Raw genomic sequence first — 20,508 nt, forward strand, 5'->3', positions numbered from 1 at the left:
CTGCTCGACAATGGCAGACTTGATTGCCAGCCTTGCCAATCCTGAGATTGAAAACTTCACAGGCCTTCCCTCCCTTCCCTCCCCGCTTTTGCTGCAAAGTTTCGTACAAATTAGAAAGCGTGATAGTTGTTGCTACAAGGCCCACAAGCTGAGGTTGATTAATTGTGGGCAGCAGTTTTAATGGAGAAGGTCAAATTTGAATTGGTGAGGCTGAAAGATAAGGGCACAATTACGTTCTGAAGCAGACACCTCTTATTGGTGTTTTGGCGATAAGGCCATTTTATTTAACTTCGGTCAGTTAATCAACTGTTTAAAAGGGAAGGGTGATTAATCAGCTATGGTTGCAGTCCTGAACATATTTACTAGAAAGTAAGCCCCATTGAATAATGTAGGGTTTTCTTCCAAGTAGAATGTATAGGATTTCCCTCTTAATCAGCTGACTGCCCTAATTATTACACTGTTACCTTATCACATGTGCTTTAAAGGGGGGGAAAGAGCTTGAAAATAACAACAACAACAAATCCCCAACCAAGGGCTAATATGCCAGGATGTAGTACAATATTGCTGCACTTGACTCCTTTGGGAGGAAAAATGGACCATTATTATTATTATTATTATTATTATTATTATTATTATTATTATTATTACAGCACCACTACCAAAGGCTTTGCTGCTGGATCAAAATGCTTGCGCATTAAATCCCGTTCATATTTTCACCTGAGGAGGATATTTTGGGGAATAATTTTTGTGTGTGGAATAATTCAGTTCCAACTTCATCTTCTACAAAATTGACAGATATTCTTCTTGTGGGGTGGGAAAGTCTGGTGAGCTTGGGAGCTGCATTTCTTAATTGAAATAAGGTGAACTGGAAGGAGACTGGGGTGCCATACGTACACTTACTATGGTTGTTGTGACAGGAATGTTCACACAGTTAGAAATGCCTCCTAACCAGCTGAAAGAATGGGAACTATTATGAGGGTGCATAAACTGAGGGTCTAATAAACACTTTCCAATGTGGGCAGCTGCTTTGGGAAGCATTCCAAATGCATGATGTGCTTAACACCCCTAAGCAGACCCCCCCCCCATTAATGTTTATTACTGTGATATCAGCATGCTTATCAAAGGCTGTCCAAGTGCCTTCTCGCAATGTCTCTTTGCAATCTCGTTGGCAAAATCCCTTCTCTCTGCCGCCACCTTCCTCCCTCCTGCCTGAACACTTAGCACAGCATTCCTCAAGGAAGCTGCGAAAGGACAACTGGAGAATGTAATAATTATGCAGCCACAAAGGAGATACACAGTAGGACTTGAGGCGGGGGACTTGCAGGTTCGGTTTCTTTTCCTTGGCATTATTTGGGCTCCCTGGAAACAACTGCATTGTTTTCCAGCAGAGAACAGGCTTTGATACCGCTAAAATATGCCGTGGACTAATCTGGACTCGATTCAGTTTTGAAATTTGTTTATCCCGGTGATGTGCTGTTTCTACCACCACCCTGTTGTTTACATCATTTTGAAATAAACAGCAATAGAAATAATGGATGTATTCAAAGAGGAAGGGCGAAGGAATAACTGGTAGCAAGCAAGGAGGGTGACGAGACTCTCCATTTCATTTTTAGTGTTCTTAAACTTGCAATTGGTTATTAGATTTTTACATTCCCAGACAGACAATACTTTTTTATCCAAGTCACACAGCAAGAAAACGCCTGGAACACTTGATTAAATCAGAAAAACAAAAGAACCAGATCTGAACTATTGTGAGACTGGGAGTAATAGCCAGTTTCTTCTTGAGCACAACACAGCAACTGTTATTTATGCAAAAAGGTATAACTTTAAATAAGGTGTATGTAGAAGCTACTTTCCATGATCTGGCTATTATTTTAAAGCTCAAGCCACATGGATTATAAAACTAATACACAGTGCTTGTTTTGCAAAAAAGAAAAAAGTTTAAGCATACTCTCATTTTCCCACTCATATTGAAATACGGCCCCTAAATGAGGCCAAACTTAGATTCACGAAATGTTTAGGGGTATGCGTACCCCTGCGTCCCCCCAGAAAAAAGCACTGCTAATATGTAAATGCATGCAATCTGGAAACGGTTAGGTATTTCCACTGAAGTCAATGTGACTTTAGGGCTATTTACACATTCCCGTACCTTCAGTGAGTACACAATTTGTATTTACAAATAGTTGAGCTGTAAACATGTACAGTTATTCATATGTAATGTTCAGTGAGTGTACAGATAGTGTACCTGCATACACAATAGTTATAGAATCACAAAACCACACAGTGGGAAGGGACCAATGGGTCATCTAGTCCAACCCCCTGCGATGCAGGAATGTCAGCTAAAGCATCCACGACAGATGGCCAAATCAGTAAGCTGTACAAATCAATAAGTGTATACTCTTTCACACCAGCCCTTGTAGAAATGCAAAGATGGTTTGCACCTATGTTCAGCGTAATGTGTGAACAAGTCTTTTGTGAGGGTGGTCTCCTGGGGGGGGGCAGACTAGCAGGTCTACAGCTATAAGCTGGACTCTCTGGCAATCTGCAGTAACCTACGAGTTTCTCAGACTAGGGGGCCCTTATTGGTTCCTGATGGGAGCCTGATGAGGCAAAAAGCTACCACACTATTTGCAGCAGTGTCAATACAGGGTGGTCAAGGTAGAGTTTGCAGCCCCCCCCCCCCCAGCCTGCAAATTGCCCTGGTGGTATCTAAAGTATTTCCTGCAAGCGTAAATCCTGTTGATTTCACTAGAATGCTGACATGCACCTTAACCTGTATTGCTCTCTGTGTTGGATTCCTTAAATATCTGCATTAACTCTAAAGGCTATGTTCAGAACAGTAACAGGAAGGAACCCCCTACTGATTTCCATATTTCTTCTTTTCCGCCCCATTTGTGAGGTGTTGCCGTGACTCGACAACTGAAAGTCACTTACAAAGCCGAAAGTGAAGCTTAGAATCCTGCAGAGGAGCTGATCTCTTGCAGAAAGTTGTCAACCGGCTGGCTCAACCCTCACAAAACTTGCCTCCTTTCTGTGATTATCCTGCATTTTGTTATCTCCTGGTTTATTGCTTGTTTGAGCTGAACACTAACCAGAAAGGGTGCAATTTAGATCAAAGGGACATTTAACAGATTTGCTTAATATCAGTATTTATATATAAAGACGGAAACCTCATTTTAAAAATACTTTTAAATTAACGTGCGGAGCTGGTAACAAATATATCTAAAAGCTGTTTGAAAGCTCAGTTCAAAAACAATTAGCCAGATGATCTAAACTGCCTGGATTATTTACACCAAATACAGCATATCTCGCTGCTTTCTCTATGAACTCAGCGGCAACTCAGCGCAGGGTAAAAAAAAAAAGAACGTACATCTTTTAAAACTTTTGAGAGTGAGCCAAAGCAAATGGTTATTTTGCAAACTGCATTTTCCTCCCACAAAGGCTTAAAAACAAGCTACATATTATCCCTTATTACATCCCCCTACCTAATGCATTTTTTACCTGCTTCCAATCGGAAGGTAGTAGCATTTTTGTATCGGTTGCAGGGACCTTGCTATACGAATTGACCATCTGCAATTAATTCGCACTGTATAAATAGTTTTGAAGACTGAATAGTTTGCATTCCGAATGGAACAGTCTATTTTTAGGTCTTGGAGCTGGCTTGTTTTGTGTTCTCTGTAGAAGCAGGAACATTCTCTTTTCTTTCTTTTTTTTTAAGTGCTTTTTTTGTTGGTGCTTAATTAACTCAAAAGAAATCATAATCAGAGAAGACAACAGGAAGAGAAATCCAAATAATCTTAAAATTTCTTGGAGAAGCTGAAGATGGCTGCAACGCAAGAAAAAAGTCTCCGGAGAGAACAGTTTTTGCAAAGTTGTTTTTCCTACCCCTTCGCGCATTATATAAGTGCCTGTTTCTCGTGTACCTATTGATTACAGAGAAGGCTGGCTTGTAAGAGGTGTGGCAAAATGCTGGATAAGAGAATCTTGAATACAGCAAGGGCTATTCAAGAGAGAGTTATATCTGGAAAACTTTGCGATAACAATGCGGGGTTAGAAACAGAGGCAAGGCATATGCAAATATTTGACAGCATTACTTTTCCTTCAAATTACTTTGTGAGGATTTAAGAGTTGTTTATCTTCCACACAGGGGAGCCAGCCCCCACCCACAAATGGTACACTGCCTGTGATTTCTTTCTCAAGAAAACCCCATCTCTGACATGTGCTGGAGCGACAACTGTCAAACACTTAAAATGGGCCCGTGCAAACAAAAACAAACAAACAAAACCCTTTGCATAAAAGCAAAAGGTCATTGTTTGGCAATTACATTACTGTGTAGTTTATTATAAGGTGTATAAAAAAGTAACCCCAGTACTTTTATATATATTCATATATATAATGCTATCAATTTAAGTTTGGATATAGCAAATTGCAGGCCTCTGGACCTTCCTGTAAATTTTGCTCTCTCGTGAAATCTCCATTTTGCCTCACAGGCTCCTCTCCTTACGTCTTACACTCGTGGTATCATCTTACCTATGTCTCTCTTATTTTTTTTTCAGATTCTCTAGGTAACCAGGAAGCATAATATCATCACACAAATGCAATTTTCATTCTATTTCTTATGCTTTCAGTTTTATAGGAAATACATCCCTAATTAGCAGATACTAATGGCTTGATTTGGTTTTGGCCAATCCTTGGGATCTCCTCAGTATTTGAACAGTCTAATAATCATCCCTGGAAAAATGTGTGGGTATCCAAAGCCCACGTAATTTCCCCTCATCTTTGCAAGCCCGGGATCGTTTCACATAGGCCTTTCAGGAGCATTGCTTAAAAGCTGTACCAGTAAAGTCTTTGTATGTTAAACCCTGACCCAAGAGTTCTCCAACCCACCTCAGACGATTGGAGAAAGTAACAAATGCATTATTTCCATTTGTTGTGACCACTCAGACATGTTACTGGACTAGAGAAAGGAGTAACACTAGCAGACAGCTAGCTCCAACATTTATCTGATGAATATGGGGACATCTTATTCCATAACAACAAAAACAACATTTATACCTCGCCCATCTGACTGGGTTGCCCCAGTCACTCTGGTCGGCTTCCAGCATATATAAAAACATAATTAAACATTAAAAAACTTCCCTATACAGGGCTGCCTTCAGATGCCTTCCATAGCTTGTATAGTTACTTGTCTCCTTGGCTTGGGGGTCACATAACTCCATACCCTTCAACATAAGGGTGTCCTAAGGAAAAGAGGGACATTCCAGGATCAAATCAGAAACCGGGATGGCTTCTGTAAATCCAGGACTGTCCCTGGAAAATAGGGAGAATTGGAGGGTCTGCACTAGTTGGCTGGCATTAGAACTCATGCTAACATTTGTGGCTCTCTGTGGTCTGAATTTTTGTCAGTTGCACAGAAACCCTATTTGCGAATCAGTTCCGACATGCAGAGAGTTGAAGGGCATAGTTGGGAGACAAGCATCTGTGTGGACTGAAGTAATGGAAACAGATGGTCCAGCTAAAGCACAAGGTAAGCATTGTCAGGAGAAGTAAGTTATGAAGGGATTAGAAAGTCCAGACCTGTCCAGCCAGCTCAGCAGTGGCAGAATGTGCTTTTTTGTTAATGCATCAGGATTGGGTTGGTTGAAAGTTCATAATAAGCTTTGGACTGGAATAGGCAACAGATTAAACAAAAATAATATTGATATTGAAGGGCAAATTTAAAAGGATGTTAGATCTAACTAGTTAGCGGACTGGAACGTTGGTTTCTGTGTGTGTGTGTGTGTGTGTGTGTGTGTGTGTGTGTTTGCGCGCTGCTTGCCAAGTGAATCACATACAACATGCTTTGTGCTTTTTCATAAAGTCTTTGTGGAATTTATATATTTTCACTGGCTATTTTCAGCCTGCTCCTTAAAGTAAATAAATAACAAACCGTGGGATTTTCAAGTTGGTAGAAATCACAGCACCTCTGCCACCCATTTCTAGTTCCTTGCTTTTTTGATGTGTGTGTGTGTTTGTCCGTTATTGGGAACCACTAATTTCGTTCTCAGTGTATAGTAAAATAGAGTAACGAACAGGATGGATCAGGAGACCTAGGCTGTGCCCATGTGGTGGTGGGATTATCTCTCGCACAAGAGGTAGCTCAGGTCTGTTCTTTCTGTGCACACATTGGTGTAAGGGTGTCTACAGATGAGCAGCTTAAGTCTTCTGCCTTTGATTCCTAAACCATTTTCTCTCCACATTTGTGAGAGGTCCTTGATAGGGTGTATCTGTTAGAATCATAGAATCATAGAGTTGGAAGAGACCACAAGGGCCATCGAGTCCAACCCCCTGCCAAGCAGGAAACACCATCAGAGCACTCCTGACATATGGTTGTCAAGCCTCTGCTTAAAGACCTCCAAAAAAGGAGACTCCACCACACTCCTTGGTAGCAAATTCCACTGTCGAACAGCTCTTACTGTCAGGAAGTTCTTCCTAATGTTTAGGTGGAATCTTCTTTCCTGCAGTTTGGATCCATTGCTCCGTGTCCGCTTCTCTGGAGCAACAGAAAACCTTTCTCCCTCCTCTATGTGACATCCTTTTATATATTTGAACATGGCTATCATATCACCCCTTAACCTCCTCTTCTCCAGGCTAAACATGCCCAGCTCCCTTAGCCGTTCCTCATAAGGCATCGTTTCCAGGCCTTTGACCATTTTGGTTGCCCTCCTCTGGACACGTTCCAGTTTGTCAGTGTCCTTCTTGAACTGTGGTGCCCAGAACTGGACACAGTACTCCAGGTGAGGTCTGACCAGAGCAGAATACAGTGGCACTATTACTTCCCTTGATCTAGATGCTATACTCCTATTGATGCAGCCCAGAATTGCATTGGCTTTTGGTGTATGCATGTCCCAAACCCTTGGTTATTACATAGGCACTCTCCATTGCTGTGTTTTTCAAACTGGGCAAGTACACAGCTAGTTCTTCACCAGTGTGCACAACATCTTTTTTAAAGAAAAATAAATAAATCCCAGGAAGTGTGCAAGAGCAAACTTGGTCAGCTTGTTTCAGAACAGGGGAAATGAATGGTTGGGAATTTGGAAGTGAGGGAATATATACAAAAGAATTATTTACAACATGTCTCTTTTTTTACAATGAAAGTGGATGAAACCTGCAAAACCTGTTAGGCCAGAGGGGAAGGGGGACAAAAAACGTGTGTGTTTTTAGAGACAATGGGCAGCTGTACTTTTTCCAATCCATTTTGAATTCTGTAATTATGGATGGCTTTCCTGAGGCTGTGGCCACTTCTCTAGAACCATGCTTGTGCGAAAGGTCTTTCCCCCCAAATCAGCAGCCCATTAAAACCCAGGACTTTGATTTGGTCTGTATGCAAGGCAAGGTTTGCTCCTTATCCCAGTGACTTATTTATTGACCATATTGTGAAGTACATGAGTTTGGGTCATTATTCATTAAATTTCCCTACTCATTTCAGTAAATGTCATTGATACGGACTGGGTCTGTCCCATATACCACCTTTATTTTTCTTCTTCTGTGTAAGGTTGTACTAGGTAAAGTACTTCTGTGGCAGATTACTAATATGTTTTGTAAACTTCTTAAAGCTTAATATCCCCTTCTAAATCTACTCGGCTAACTTCCCCCTCCCCCAGCCCAGAGCTAACCACTTGTTTCACGGGGAGAAATACTTGCAAGCAGTTATATGTGTGTGCAGCCTGCTTTCGGCTAGAACTATTTCACCTAAGACAGATAATGGCTTGGTTTGCACACAAACCTAAGGCAAACTATAGGTTAGTATGAAAAACCAAGTGTGCTGGTGCACATTCGGAAAACTGTGGCTGCTCTGCTCTTTCCCCTGTCCTCCTCCTCCTGCATTTCTCAGAGCTAAGTCATGATTTAGCTTAGTGTTACATCTGAGCCAAGACTTGGAGTTTGTCTTGCAACCACAGAGCCTAGGACTTGCCGATCAGAAGGTCGGCAGTTTGAATCCCCGCGACGGGGTGAGCTCCCGTTGCTCAGTCCCTGCTCCTGCCAACCTAGCAGTTCGAAAGCACGTCAAAGTGCAAGTAGATAAATAGGTACTGCTCCAGCGGGAAGGTAAACGGCGTTTCCGTGCGCTGCTCTGGTTTTGCCAGAAGCGGCTTAGTCATGCTGGCCACATGACCCGAAGCTGTACGCCGGCTCCCTCGGCCAATAAAGCGAGATGAGCGCTACAACCCCAGAGTCGGCCACGACTGGACCTAATGGTCAGGGGTCCCTTTACCTTTAAACAAACCACAATCTTTAACCCGAGGTTTGTTATTGGCTTAGTGGACATGATTTATTTGGAGGAGACAAACCATGAGTCTGGGTTCACAGAGCAAACCACTTTTTTGGGAAATACGTTTTGTCACCAGTGTAGTCTTCCAAACTGGACATTCATTCTTTGGAACCAATAGTGTGGTCCCAGGCAAATGGTGATTGGCTTCGCCTATATCTATCCTTAGTAGATTTGGGCTATCTATTCCTGGCTCTGGTCCATGGGGTCACGAAGAGTCAGACACGACTAAACGACTAAACAACAACATCATCCCTGGCTTTGCTTGATAATTAGGATTGCTCTTTGTTAATAACCAAGTCAACTCCATTGACTATTTACTACCCTACAGTCTGCTATTTGGCTTAGGAAAAGCGACTGGCTGCATTCAGAGAGACTTTTAGATCTTAACTTGCGACACGTATTGACTCTGACAAACGGGGTTTTGTCACCAGTGTGACTCAATCCGCAACCTAGTAGTGACTATCGACCCTCCATGTATTATCAACATTAAATATTCCTAGATACAGGGGAGTATTTTAAATAGCAAGGTTCAATGCTTTCCCATCAGCTGTTATAGAAGGTCAGTTTACTACTTGAGTTTGTCCTTGTGAAAGCAACTCAGTTGAAACATTAGCCCATGTTCGCCCATGCTGTAATTTTTATAAGGATATAAGATCATGATTTATCTCCCCTGCACTTCCTCTACACTTGGGAAGTCAGATGAATTCTACGTTTCAATTTTAACGACAGACTCCAACCCTAAGATTACAGAAAATATAGCCAAGCTCTTTGCTGTTGGCATGAAAACTGGGCCACAATTATTTAAAGGGAAGATGAGTTCAAAGTCAAAATCTTTGACATTTTTCACTATTTCTGATATATTCGTGGATTTTGTTATACTCTTATTTTAAAAGGTACAATTTGCATGCATTTGTATGGCATTTTCCCTCTGCTGCGGCTGTCTTGATAACCCCGTTCTATATTTGATGTTTACGGTCTGTTGAAACTGAATGTGAATGTCACTTAAGTGACTGTCAAGCTTCACTGGTGTGTATCGACAAGCTTTTGAACATTTGCGAAATTAAACTTGGATTGTTAGCATTCACGTGTGAATGCCAGCATTCTCCATATACTACAATCTAGAATGTATTCTGTCAGATTCTGGCAAATACATACACTGTCCTAAAAGAGATGAAGGAGTACTGTTCCTAAAATAACATTTTAGCATCAATTTTGCTAACTCCAGCACTAGACCTAGTGCCAGATCCTCATCTGGGATACATCAGTGTAACTCCCCCTGCCTATTTTATTTTGACAAAAGGCATTTCAGATGTAAAAATAGCTGCACTGTTTTCCTCCAACTAATGCTCATCAATTTGCAGATCCGAGTTCTACTGTTAGTGTGTTGGTTTTTGTTTTTTTAAATAAACAAGTTAAAATTTTGAGCTTTATTAGCGGACTTTGAGCCAATAAGGTTAAAAAGGCGTATGGAACTGCTATTATATAGGAGGCTAAAAGCACAATGGTGGCAAAGTTTCATTAGGAACGATCGCAGTGCAGTCGTTTATTATTTGTCTCTGTTAGAGGCCAGGAGAAGTTATAAAAAATATGAGATAGTCCAGACAGCGATCTGAGCCAGGGTTTAGCCTCTCTTAACTATTGGGCTATAGGAGGGCCTGGCTTCTAAAAGACGGGTCGGCCACACAATGAGGAGCCACTTCCTTGTGTCTTTTCTTGGAGGGGGCAGGGACCAGAGAGGGGCCAAGAGATGTTGATGCTCGTATTAGAAAACAACCAAAACAACTCCTCCGATTGGTGACTAAAAACTCAAACAACAACCACCCTGAAATATTTCACTATAGAATATGTGATTGCAGAATTGAAATGATTGGCAGCCAGTCTGGAACAGAAATAAATGGGTCTGTACACACAAACATACGCACTAAAAGAACCTGTTGCTTTCCTAAAGAACTACGACTCCCATCATTCCTGGCGACTGGCTCTGCTGGCTGAGGCTGATGGGAGTTGGAGTCTAACAACATCTGGAGGCACTCAGGTGCCCCATCCCTGAAATATGACAAAGGTATTGCTGAAAAGGTGGTTTTTGAGGAGGGAAAGTAAGAGAGTGTGGCATCATGCAGCTCTAGTGGGAACTCGTTCCAGGCCCTGTACTAAGTTTTATTTATTCATTTATTTGTAACAGTGTTTCTATACTGACATCTTGTATCATAAAACATTGAGGCGCTGTACAGCAGTAAATATGAATACAATAAAGCAAAACAGCCTGAAAACAAGACAAAATGATTGTTCAAATAACTGGATAGTCGTTTTTTAAGAATCAAACCAAGTAGGCATAAAAAAACCCCCACGAGTGTTCAAGACATGTTAACAATGAGGGTGCCTTATTAAACTTTAATGGTAGCATGGGACTGGCCACACTAACGGCCAATGTCTAGTTGAGGCCAGTCTGTAATATAGGAGGCAGATAAAGAGTGCTTTTCCAAAGGATCTCATTGACCAAGCTGGGATATAAGGCAGTCCTTAGGACCCAAGTTGTTCAGAGCTTTGTATGTCAATTAGAGAACCCAAAACATGGATCAGTCGAATATGAGCCACCAGCACAGATGTTTTAGAAGTCTCACATGCTGTCGGCTAGGAGTCTAGCTGGTGCATTCTATACTATCTGGACCTTCTGAATTTATCATCATCATCATCATGGCATACACAGATACAGAGGTGTTACCCACGCAGTTAAAACTACTAAAGTAACCAGAAGCAACCATACACACCTTGCTAAATCTAGCTCCCCTTACCAAATATTTGCTCCCTGTGCAACTGTTAACATGTCTTGACTATTAATTAACATGATTTACAGTGCAGGTCTAGACATGTTTACTTTAAAGTAAATCCCACCATGACCAATAGGGCTTTCTTCCTTGTGTATTTAGGATTGTAAGCTTTGCATGTTAACAAATATTTATCAGTGACCCTGCCATTTTGAAGAGGATTTGGGGGTGGGGGGTGGGGTCTGCTAGTTTAAATATGTGTGATCATGTAGCTTTGAGAAACTCTAGTGAAAATGTATTTTCCTTCCATGTAACAGTACAGACGCTGGTTCTGCGGAAAGCCAATGAGCAGTGTAGTAACATAGGTTAGTGTTTTTAATACATCTGCCCGGCTGCTGTGCAACCTCGGGGAACGAGCATAGAAGATTACGGGAATACTCAGAATTTTTATTCTGCACCTGGGGCAGGTGCACAGCTTGTCCCGACAATTTCAACACAAGGTTAATTCAAATCTGGCACGGAATTCAATGCCATCACATGCAAAGGCAATCACTTTCCTAACAATGACTCAGTTGTCAGTATATATTATGATATCTGTTTTGCCAAGTTTCCTTTTCTACAAAGCACATAATACTGTCTAAGCTTTGTCTACATTAGAGGAAATTGTGTTCAAGCTACTTGTCTGAATTTAAATCTTAGTGAGCTTTTGAGATTGCCCCATCGTAAAGCTGGATGACAAAACTACTCCATTGGTGTGTTCCAATAATGTCACCTAACAGTCTGTGTAGGGCTGCCATATTTTGAAGAGCAAAAAAGAGGACACATTTGCAGGCTTCTACTTTTAACTATGGATCGCTATGACGACTCCCATTTTACATAACCATGAGAGGACGTGTCCTAGAAAAAAAAGGACATATGGCAACTTATCAGGTGGCAATTGCTGATACCATAATAGATTATTCTTTTTTATGTTTCTGCCCATATATGAATCCACAATTTTTCTGGTACTGTTGAGAAGGAATGGGAAGAAGCTGGGTGTTTTGGATCTAGACATTTTTTTAAGTGTGTTGATTGTGTCTTGGCTGTGCTACCATAAGTTGTTCAGACCTCAACACATGTTGGCCACAAGTCTTCAAAATGTTCATACCTTGGGCCCATCATTAGCCCCAATTTGCATGTTGGTGAATCATTTTATTTATTTTTATTGTTTGGTGGTAGTGCTGCTGTTATGACCCACCTTAGATCGGGCACCCAGCTGAAGACCAACACATTGAAAGCTGCTCTCTACCGAGTCTAACCAATGGTCCATATAACTCAATATTTTCCACACTGGCTGGCAGCAGCATTGTGGGTGTCAGGCAGGGGTCTGTCCCAATCTTGTCTGGAGATGCATGGGGTTGAATCTGACCTTCTGGATAAAAGGCAGATGCTGTCCCAATGAGCTATGTCCCGCCTTCTTCTAAGTTGTCTACCCAGTCAACTAAATTCTCACACAACCCACCTTTTCATGAAAATTCATCTGTAATAAGTTTACTAAAGTCGAACAGCAAGCAGCTTATAAATACAGGCAATCAAATGCTTCGCGACAGAAGAAGGATTTATGGATTGTTGAATCTTGACTAAGATAAAAGAGATGGGCTTGGGTGAGGTAAAAATACAATGCAAGGCCAGGCAATCCTGATGGCAACTCCAGAGAAGATGGCCCAAATGGGTGGCTTTTCTTCCTTCTGCAAAATTGTCTAAAGAGGATTAAATATACTGTACTACGGTATATAGGAATAGTAAGTCTATGCATGATGCTCAGCATCTACAACAAGAAATTTAAAAACAGTTCTAAATGCAGAAACTAGGGGGCAATGTGACAAACACATTGCTGAGTTGGGGCAGAACAGGGATTCGGCAAAGGCAAGACAGAAATATTTTGAATAAATGAACTGAGTGATATGAAAACAGGGATTACATTGATGGTATTGATAAGCATGCAGTTTACAGCACAGATACAGTAAGAGGGCCTTCTCTGCAGTGGCACCCACTCTCTGGAATGGTCTCTCCTGAGAAATAAGACACACGCTGACCAACAGTGGTACAATTCCAGCACATGTGGAAAACTTATTTATTTACTATGGCTTTTGCTGGCTGCTGATGGGTGAGATGTTCCAGAATTTCAAGGATATTTTTTATTCTCCGTCTGATTGTTTATTTTACTGCATTTTAAATTGCATTTTGTATTTTTTATATATATTATCGTACACCGCCTTCGGTGCCCAGGTAACAGGAAGTGTATAAATATTGTAATTGACAAACGTGAGACATGTATGCCTCTGGTGAGGGTGTTGCTGCCATCGCTGTGGCAGGAAATTTTAAAAAAAAGCAAGTTACAGCTCAGGAAACTACCACTTTGCCTTCTGACTTCTGTTCCTCAGAGGTGGTGCTATGGCAGTGGTGGAACAGATGCATGGGCATGATGGAAAGACCATTCTGATTAAGCATCGCCTTAACCTCAGTAGGTGTGATAAATTCCATAAAGCGAGGGGGGGGGGCTTGTCCCCACATACCCTGTGCAGACTCTTTTATTTCCTGAGAATGTTCACGAACCGCCTAGAACATCAGCAGTTTGGCCAGTGAGAAAATACAGCTCATTTTAAAAAGTGAAGCCAGACTTCTTATGGGTAGTAACTAAGAAAATTTCAAAGACTGCAGCTCCCCGCCCCTACTTTCCATTTCTGTATTTTTTTTTTTGTTTTTGTTTAAAAGGGCAAAACTATATTCCTGTAAACTTTCCAAGTTCTTTGCTTTGCATTTATGCCTTATTTGTACCTCACTGAGTGACGGACGTAACAGGCTGGCTTCGACTTCACTTCTGAGATATATAATGAATGGCAAGATTAGTGTGTAAACTGTACGTACACCGAATTTACCCTTTGTCCTGAGATAGTCATTAAGGATCATGGGGATAGGGGTGAAGGTCAGCAATTTTGAGGTTTTGTGTCAGCTGCTGCAGAGCTTAAGCAAGGAAATTATGTGTAGGACATCAACACCCCTACCGATCACCAGTGTTCACATTGAGAGTCATCTGAGCACAGAATCATGGAATTGTAGAGTTAGGAGCAGGTTAGGCAAGTAAGGAGACACTTGGAAGATGTGGCAGTGAAAGTGACCCCTGGCTCAATGGTGAGGGCCAGTGGAGAAACATTGCTGCAGCATATTTGCTATAAATGTTATTCCGTTTATGTTTGCGGGTACAAAACCTGATGCCTGAGGCACATGGCTGAGACCAGGTGACTTAAGCCAATCAAAGAAACGCTCTACCTTCTGACCTCTATTAACTGAAATATTTCAACATTTAGTTGCCCTGCCGCATATAGTAAAAATGTCCGGCATGGTCAACCTAGGTTGATCTTGGTTTCTGTTCTGTTTCTTTCCTTAGAAAAAAAAAACTAGTAATATCCCTCTCCCCTAAATACAAATTATTTTTAATTCAATCAGACTTGGACAGGCTAGTGCTGCAACTGTATTAAGGGTCAGAAAATACTAATTTAACTTTTTAAAAAAGTAGTTAAATGTCTTTTTTAATGTCCTTTTTTTAAAAAAACAAAAAGACCTCTGGAAAGGTCTGCTGGCCAAGAATTAAAAATAGCCCCAAGGTGGCGGGCAACTTTTCCTTCCTTTCTAAAGTGGTATGAGCTGGCAACTCTCCATTCCCTCCATATCTGCAAGACTGGCCAGAATCTTATCCACAAGGACTTTTGTTGTTTTCATTTTCGAAAGGAGACAAAGGGCAATATAAAACTTGAACAAAACCAATCCTCTTCCTTCGCACACGTGAGATTTCTGGTGTTTGCATTATCCAGTGGAAAAGCAGGTCATGATGATATTGTTACCCTACAAAGGAGGGTTTTAATTTTGCTGGTTCTCCAAGCCAAAATACTGTTTTGGGTTTTTTTGCTTACTGCAAACTATATGCAGGGGTCAGCAAACTTTTTCAGCAGGGGGCTGGTCCACTGCCCCTCAGACGTTGGACTATTTTTTTGGGGGGAGGAGAGAACAAATTCCTATGCCCCACAAATAACCCAGAGATGCATTTTAAATAGAAGCACACATTCTACTCATGTAAAAACACCAGGCAGGCCCCACAAATAACCCAGAGATGCATTTTAAATGAAAGGACACTTTCTACTCATGTAAAAACACGCCGATTCCTGGACCATCCGCGGGCCGGATTTAGAAGGAGATTGGGTCAGATCCGGCTCCCAGGCCTTTGTTTGCCTACCCATGCTATATGTGTGCGAAGGGAGAGCATATATATAATGAAGAGCGGTGTGTGTGTGTTTATGTGTGTGATGAGTGATACATGATTATTTATCACAGCCACAAAATGGCTGTTGTGGGGCTGCGTAGGCCAAACCAGTGTCATCTGGAACCGATCAGGAAGAGCACACCGTTTCTCACACATTGTGGAGTTTTGAGGGGATATTTAGAGGCCTTTCACAGGTACCATAGAAGTTCTGGTGGACATACTGGCACTGCCATCAGCAACCCCTGCCTTAAAAACCACATATTTGTTGTTCAAAAGTATCTTTACCTGAGGCATTTTTTACGAGATGATCCAGGTAACAGAAAGTTGCTGCTCTCTGTTGTGGTTATGGGTCCGGTTTTAGGTGCCTTCCTAATGTTTTAGGGTTGTTTTGCCAGCTTGAGGGCCTGTATGAGGTTGAAGGATAGAACAGAAACTTTTAAATAAATATAAATAAAACCCTCCAAGGTAGGCCAGTATTACTATTTTCACATTGAAGATCAGAAGCTCTATTTGACAAATCGGGTGCCAACTGAATACCACCTAATGATTTCACAGCTGAGGAGGGACTGGGAAGTTGGGAACTCTGTTTATGGCTCACACTCTTAGCCATTACGTTTGAAGATCATATATGCTACCTCCATCTACTTATTATATGGGAACTGGATAGGAAAGATGCAAAACACACTTTTGCAATAACTCAAAAATAGGTTTCAAGCGAAAGCTGGGAGTTAAAATGCATTTAGAAAAGTTACTCACCTGTAAAGGACTGTAGCCTTAGTTTGAAAAATAGGTTCATGTTGTTAGACATTCAGTGCAGAGGTCTGACTAAAAAAAAGGACCTGGTTGCATTAAACATACTGTATAAATCCCTGGCATTAAATCAAGCCTTCAGGACACCTTGCCTTGCAACTAGTCAGTTTAGGCTGCCCTGCTAACCTTCTATTGAACATTAGATCACAACGTGGCAATGGAATGAGTTTTCTTGCTCATCAAAGGAATTCACAGGCCAGTAGATAACCTGGACAGTACTGCAGACATATTCATTTCAGCATTTGTAGACGGCTTGTCCCTGCTAGCCTTCCTGAGGGCAGCTCCGCAGCCTATTAATTTTTTGCCTTCTCCCTTCAATAGGAAGAAAATGTCACACCAGCAGCAGTCAAAAACAATGCAAAACGTTGCAATAAAACAGTAACATTAAGCGTTGCAAATTGTAAGTATTAGCTCAAAGCAGCTAACGACCGGAGGTTAAAAATAGGATGAGAATAGCAGGAGTTAAACACTCTGCCCTGCATCTTCCATGTGGCACGTCAAAATGCAATGGCAGCGTAATCAGCACGGAAAATCCAGGGGCAGAAATCTCGTGCATGTGGCAGAAGCATTTTTCCTTCCCCAAAACTGCGCCCAGTGCCTGACACGTGTCTTGCCTCATTTCTCCCTCCCTTGGCCCCTCGTTTCTCCTTCCTCATGCTGCCTACAGGTGCTACTGCCGCTACTTCACCGCCCCGCTTCTCTTCAGCCAATCTGACCCATGAACCCTATGCATGACCAGCAAGGACTTCCTCTCCCTTTTAATTACAGCTATTAATTTGCTTTAATTGCCCAGGAACCCCATCGTGGCTCAAGGGCTCGCAGCATTTGATCAACACGGCCCTCCCCCCCCCGGCCGCATTTTAAATTATTGGAAGGCATTTTTGGTTACGCATTTTCAAAAGTTAAAGATGTGCCATTTCACCCGGTGCTTTCGCCTACCCCCGAAGCCTTTTTGGGGGGCCGTTGTTTAATCCTATTTTGTACAAAGCCCGCGTCGTGCTCAGGATCCTAATTCCGCAGAGAAGGGGGCGTTGGTGAACAAAAAGGAAACTGAGGTTCTCTCCGCAAAAATAAAAAAAGAGCCAGAAGGAACTCCCCCCCCCCCGCCCCGCGGGAAGCTAAATTTAAAACACACGCGCGCACTCACACAGCGCGCAAGCCCTGGGCGTGTCAAGAAAGGAAAGAGTCGGCATTGCAACGAGGGCAGCCGCCGCCGCCGCCGATCTGCGCGTCCCTCTCTCCCGGTGGGTGTTTGAAGAGGGCGCCTCCAAGTCAGTTAACTCCTGACGTTTGGGGATCATGTGAATGGTTGAGTTCCCATGGTTCCGTGTGAGTTCGCCTTGCCCCACCCCATCGCTGCCTCTCTCGCCTTTCCCTTCCTCTGTCGAATGCAACAGTAAAATAACAACAACAATCGCAATCCTAGTAATAATAATAATAATAAATGCAAGGGGAGGGAGGAGGGGAGGTAAAATGGGGGAGGCAATAAAAAGAGGAGGAGGGAAGGAAGTAAATAAAAGCTCCTCATCGGGAGAGTTATTTTCGGTTACTGGGGAGGAGATCCCACTTGCCTTCCCCCCTCTCTCTCGTTTCTCCTCCCTTCCCTTTGCTCCCCACGTTTGCAAGTCTGGAAACCGAACGTGAAAAGCGGGGAGGAAAGAGAGCGGGGAGGGAGAGAGAAAGAGAGCAGCGAAAGCGAGAGAGGGAGGGAAAAAACGAAGAGGGCCTCGGATCTCGGCAACCACCATTAAGGCGGAGGAAGAAGCGACAACAGCGGCCGCCGCGGAATATCGAGGGGGGAAAGAGGGGAGAGAGATACTATTTCCCTCTCTCTCCCCGCAACCCAACCCAGGAAAGGAAAGCGGGGACTCGTTTGGCCAGCCAGCAGCCGAAGGGTTGGCTTTGACCCCCTTCGGGCACTGCGCCCTTTTTTGGAGAGGGAGGCGGCGCGCGCGCGCGCGCTTGCAAAAGGAGAAGGCAGGAAGAAGAGCGAGCGAGGAAGGCGAAAGAAGAAGAAGAAAAAAGAAGACGAAAAAGAAGCAAAGGGAGAGGGAGGGAAGGGACGGGAGGGGAAAGAAGAAGAAGAAGAAAGAGGAGCGAGGAAGAGAGACAATTCTAGATTTTCTCCGTGCCCAGGATTTGGGGAGGTTTCTCTGCTTGGAAGCTGCTCTGCCGCCGCCGCCGCCGCCGCCTTGGACCTGGAGGATTATATATAATATATATATATAGAAACAGAGACGTCTCTTAATATTCTCATTTCGCCCTCCCCCACCATTGGAGGTGGCGTGGAAGCTGGAAATATTTTTTTAAAGACCCAATTATTGTTATTATTTTACTGCTGCAGGGGTTGGAAAAGGGGGGGGGAGAAGGAGGAAGAAGGAGGCAGCTTTTTTAACCCGTGATCCTGCGGAGAATTTCTCTCCCCCCCCCGCGCCAGTGTAGTTCCCCCCCCTTTTTTTCTTTTTTCGTGACTGCCAATCTCCCTCCGTTCCCTACACCCCCGTCTTCTTCTATTCCCCCCCCCTTTCCTTTTTCTCCGGATCTGCATTGCGAGAGGATCTGGTCGAGGTGTGGGGGAGAAAAGAGGTTGGAGGCCCGGCTTGAGCAGTAGCAAAGTCATCGCTCTCTCCCCCCCCAACCCCTCCCCTCCCCTCCCCCCCCAACCAACCCCGTAGTAGGCTCCGCACTCCGCTCCCTCCATGTCTTTAGACAGCGGCAGCTGCGAGTAAAAGAATAAAAAAGGGGGGGAAGGAGAGAGGCTTCCCCCCCCCCCCGAGATACACACAGCCGCCTTCTCTCCAGCGAGACCCGGTTGCTTCCTGCCCCACTCCCTTTTCCTCTCTCTCTCTCTGTCTCTCGGCTGCGGGTGCCCCCTCCTTTGCGCCCCCCAACCCCCGGCCTTTCCTCCCCACCCCCACCCCTTCCCTTCCCCCCTTTCCATTCCGCCCCCCCCCCCAAGATGGGCTGCTTAGGGAACAGCAAGACTGAGGACCAGCGCAACGAGGAGAAGGCGCAGCGGGAGGCCAACAAGAAAATCGAGAAGCAGCTGCAGAAGGACAAGCAGGTCTATAGGGCCACGCACCGGCTCCTCTTGCTGGGTAAGGGCGGCCGGGGGCAGCGGGGAGGAGGGCGTCTCTCTTTTGGGGGGGTTGAGGAGGCCAAGCGCGCCCCCCCCTTCCGCATACACGGGGGCGCGGGAGAGAGCGGAAAGGAAGCGCGGACGTCTTTCTCGAGGCCCGGGTCTCCCTGGGTAACGGGTGGCAATAACGGGGCCCAGCAGTGACTGGGCAGCAGGAGGGAGAGGTGGGGCCCTGCCTGCCAGGCCGCCTGCCTGCCTGCCTTCCCCGCGGGCTTCTCGGCGGAGCTCCCCCGGCTTGGCAGGAAGGGAAAAGGAAGCGGGTCTCCAGGGGTTGGCGGCGAGGGAAAAGGGGCCTGGGAGAAAGTAGGCCTCGGGCCCTCAGCCGCTGGCTGCTCGTACTGCAGCCACGCTTGTGGGGTGTGTTTTTAACGGGGAGGGGTGTTTTTGTTTTTGGCAGGGGGGTGACAGCTCGGGGGAGGGGAGCCAGCTAGGCACTCGAAAGGGTCCGGATCCCTTCTGCTCCCTTTTCATACGTTTCTTGGACACGGGTGTGTTCCTTAGTGAGCAAGGAAACCCCTTGGGGTGGATGACAACGCTGGTTGGCCCTTTTCTTCTAAACCTCCCTCCCCCCACACTGCTTGGGACCCCCCCAAAGTTGTAACTGGTAGCTCACCCTACTCCTAGGATTTACATTATTATTATTATTATTATTATTATTATTATTTATTAAGGTGACAGATAGTTAACATACACCTGCCTTTTTAGACTGGCTTGCCCCCCAAACATGGCTCACCACCTCCTGTTTCTGCTCCCCCCACCCTATAATTCATAGGTAACTGCTGCATGGAGAAGAGGGGGCACAAACCACTGTTGAAAAGACACTCTGGTCTTTTCAAACTGTTACTGGTTGAGGCAGCTGTCAGTGATGTTTTAAGTGGAATGTCACTTTCATAGAATGTAATGTCGGGGCCTGTACAGGTAGAGGGTTTTTTTGGGGCTGCAGGCCACAGGATGCTCAGCACTTCAGTTAAGGTGGTCGCAGTCGCTGCGTGTGGGCCCTTGGTGGGGGGGGGGACTGAAGTGGGTAATAGTAGCGAATGGGGGACAGGGAGTATGAAAAGAATCCAGCCTCACCCTTTTCCCCCTTTGGGAACGCTATACATGCACAAATCCTTACAGGAAGTGTGCAGAGGTGAGTGGGGCTTTGCAGTATTCTGTTGTGCTGGAGGTGGGGTGTATTCAGGAT

General features: G+C 44.1%; 1 protein-coding gene across 5 annotated transcripts in view; it reads left to right on the forward strand.

Annotated features, from left to right (window-relative positions):
* Nucleotides 1–20,508, forward strand: part of GNAS (GNAS complex locus) — a 179,179-nt gene that overhangs the window by 52,183 nt on the left and 106,488 nt on the right. For 2 of the 5 annotated variants that reach the window (XM_053394383.1, XM_053394384.1), the window contains exon 1: nucleotides 17,814–19,281. The exons of 2 other annotated variants lie outside the window; for them this stretch is intronic. In XM_053394383.1, coding sequence (XP_053250358.1) covers nucleotides 19,143–19,281 — 139 coding nt within the window. In that variant the 5' untranslated portion in view covers nucleotides 17,814–19,142. Of the gene's footprint in view, nucleotides 1–17,813; nucleotides 19,282–20,295; nucleotides 20,455–20,508 lie in introns of those variants that run through there. One more of the 5 variants, XM_053394382.1, reaches the window with a different exon arrangement.

The sequence above is a fragment of the Podarcis raffonei genome, chromosome 6 (assembly GCF_027172205.1).
Source record: "Podarcis raffonei isolate rPodRaf1 chromosome 6, rPodRaf1.pri, whole genome shotgun sequence".
NCBI lineage: Eukaryota > Metazoa > Chordata > Lepidosauria > Squamata > Lacertidae > Podarcis > Podarcis raffonei.